Below are 3,072 nucleotides of genomic sequence, written 5' to 3'. Positions count from 1 at the left end.
CTTTCCCTTTCCACCTGTCCCAGCAAACCCAGCTTGCCAAGAGGGCAGTGACAAGCTTACAGGTGTCAGTTTATATAATTCCAAGGAGATCACTCTTTTTTTTCAGTTTTTAGACTGGATTCAAGATAACTCCAGTAAATATTCAGAGGACCACAGAGGTTGTTAGGAGCAGGGCAATATGTAGGAACTATATCTGTACTGTTGGGCATAGGGAAGGGAGGGTACCTGAGCTCTGACAAACTGATTGTCCATACTGCTTACGTTCAAGCATCACCACTGGCCTGGTTTCAGCATGAGCCAGCTTGGATTCCCCAGGATGTTGCCCAGGCATAGTCTGAGCAGCAGAACTTGCAGGGCAGCACTTCCAGGAGACATTCATGGTTCAAACTCTGCCAGATCTGGTTCTCCACCTCGCATAATTCACCATTTCAACAGGCTCTGCGTCTTCAAAGCCACCCTTCATGCCCCAACATAGAGCATGAAATGTGTACCGTGAAACACACACCCTTACTCGCCCACTATGAAAACATCACTCTGATCGGTTGCAATGCTTTAGTACAGAAACATTAAACTAAAAATAAAAATCAAAACATACCTTAGGACCACAGCGATAGCATGTGAGGCTCAGAACAGGTTCAGGGACCAGTGCTGTGTAAAACAAGTGTGACCACTTTGTGTCTCTTGGCCCCAAGGTCAGAGACCCTGCTCTACTTAGTGCTACAGACATAACTGAAGCCAGAGTAGCATAAGACTGAAGAGCATCTAAACAGAATTGTTAGTCTACAGCTGGTGTTGTTCTCAGTACTTTATTTAATCATTCAACAAGATGTAGTGTGTTAGGATAGTAGACTGGTGTCATCATGCCCAAAATAGGAGAGACATATTAAGTACCCAGCTGTGAAAGACACTTCTTCATAATAACCTTTTAGAGATCTGCCCTACTCTTGCATATGAAGTTCTTAAATTTACTTAAGAAGGCTGTTACTTGTCTAGCATTAGGAAAACTTGAATGGCTCCTGTACAGATGCAAAACCACAAAAAAATCCAGAATAGAACGGCTTTACATTCACAGCATTGCACCATGGCATGTGGAAGATCTCGGTTTCCCTCTCCCTACTGGCAGCATGTCCAATCTTCCCTTTTATTCACAAGTACTCAAGTCATTCAGAGTAAAAACTTTGCTCCTAAGACTCAACAAAAGTGCTCAGCACTGCTGTAATGTGTGGTTTGGCAACCACTGTTATGCCTCATTTTCAGATGATCTCACCAGCCTCTCATATTTACTCCACCTACTGGAGCTAGGGTCAGATTTTTAAATACATTTAAGCATTGAATTCCTACTGAAATCATTATCATTTAGGCACTGGAACATATTTACAAATCTAACTTCAGTTTTTCATCTCTCTCTGTAGAGGTTAATGTTTGTGTCAATCCTTACCTCTCCAAAAGAAAGAGTTATTCAACTAACATTTCTTAAACTAAGGGGATCATGTTTTTAAAAAGAAACATTTAGTAGCAAAGATTGGATTTCAATTCCTGCAGTCATTAAAGCCAAAAATAGTTTTGTCAATAATATTGATAGCTGAAGGTCTTCAGGTTCTTATTTTGAGAAAGACCTGTAGATCCCATTTTCAAAAGTGAAGCAGGCACTTAGGAATACCTAAATCACTAGCTTTCAAGAGTGTGAATTACTTTTGCCAAGGAGATTCAACTACATTTGATGAAATTACCCTTAGTGACTGCCAGGAAGGCGGTACTTCACAAAACTAATATCAAAATCAAACCCTAGTAGAATGATATATTTTAAGACATTGTCTGCTTTTGAATTTCAGCTTAATTGCATATTTATTTCAAATCTATAATATTTCAATCATTGCTCCCATAGGTTTAAAAAAAGCATAAGTTTTGACTGCTATAAAATCATTAATATTTTTCCTTATTAACTTCAACTTGGAGATAGCTTTTATCACTATTTTCCCACTAAAAATCCCATCCCAGCCTTAAAACTTTTCCAGTTCAACAGATAATGTAAAATATTTGCTCATTTATTTAATTTCTAACTACCCATTTCTTCATTCATCCTTTGTTTCCTTTCAGTATTAGTTGTCTTGTTTACGGCTCTCAAGAGACAGAGGAAGAAAGAACCCTTGATCATCTCAAAGGATGATGTTCGGGACAACATTGTGACCTACAATGATGAAGGAGGTGGGGAAGAAGACACACAGGCTTTTGACATTGGCACACTGAGAAATCCTGAAGCAAGGGAGGAAAGTAAGATGAGAAGAGATGTTATCCCAGAAGCTATATTTCAGATAAGACGGACTGCACCTCTTTGGGAAAACATTGATGTCCAAGATTTCATTCATAGAAAGTTAAAGGAAAATGATTTAGACCCAGCTGCCCCTCCTTATGATTCACTAGCAACATACGCCTATGAAGGAAATGATTCCATAGCAAATTCACTCAGCTCCCTGGAATCGCTTACCACAGAGGGCAACCAAGACTATGATTACCTCAGTGACTGGGGACCTCCGTTTAAAAAACTAGCAGATATGTATGGTGGAGAGGACAGTGATCGAGACTGAGAAAATAATCTGTGACCTGGTCAGTGTAAGTGGAATTCATGTCTATATTACTAGATAAAGTGGCCTACTCTCTCTTACTTGGGAATAAAAAATTTACAAAAAATAGGTGTTGTCTTAGTAAGGGTTTGCTTAATCAATAAGTCAGCGTGAATGAATATGAATGATTTAGATTTAAAAAAATCTATAATTCAACCTCTCTGCCTAGAAACCTCTGATGAAAGGTTTTCATTGACAATGAAAAGACAATAAAAGGCTTTTTGTGCCTTTAATAACAAGATGGAAACTCAATTTTTTTTAATTGTTTTGCATTACCTTTCCTACTAGCTGGGACAGAGTGCACCCTTATTGTAACATAATCTCAAAAATATACTTTAAAAAAGATTAATATTACTGCCATATTTATTGAGTTAAAGAATGTCTGTGTGTTGATTCATCATGATATTTTTATATATGTATATTTATATTTTTGTATTTTTATTAAATAAAT

At 37.8% G+C, this 3,072-nt stretch overlaps 1 protein-coding gene across 1 annotated transcript in view; it reads left to right on the top strand.

Moving 5' to 3' along the window:
* LOC104080958 (cadherin-9-like) overlaps positions 1-3,000 on the top strand; it is a gene marked incomplete at its 5' end in the record, with an annotated part of 16,457 nt that extends 13,457 nt beyond the window's left edge. Inside the window, one exon of the mRNA XM_009583521.1 lies at positions 2,098-3,000. Within this exon, the coding sequence (XP_009581816.1) occupies positions 2,098-2,585 (488 nt within the window). The remainder of the gene's footprint in view (positions 1-2,097) is intronic.
* Positions 3,001-3,072: the final 72 nt, after the last annotated feature.

This window comes from Fulmarus glacialis, unplaced genomic scaffold (assembly GCF_000690835.1).
Source record: "Fulmarus glacialis isolate BGI_N327 unplaced genomic scaffold, ASM69083v1 scaffold48918, whole genome shotgun sequence".
NCBI lineage: Eukaryota > Metazoa > Chordata > Aves > Procellariiformes > Procellariidae > Fulmarus > Fulmarus glacialis.
This window is presented reverse-complemented; position numbering and strand designations above follow the sequence as displayed.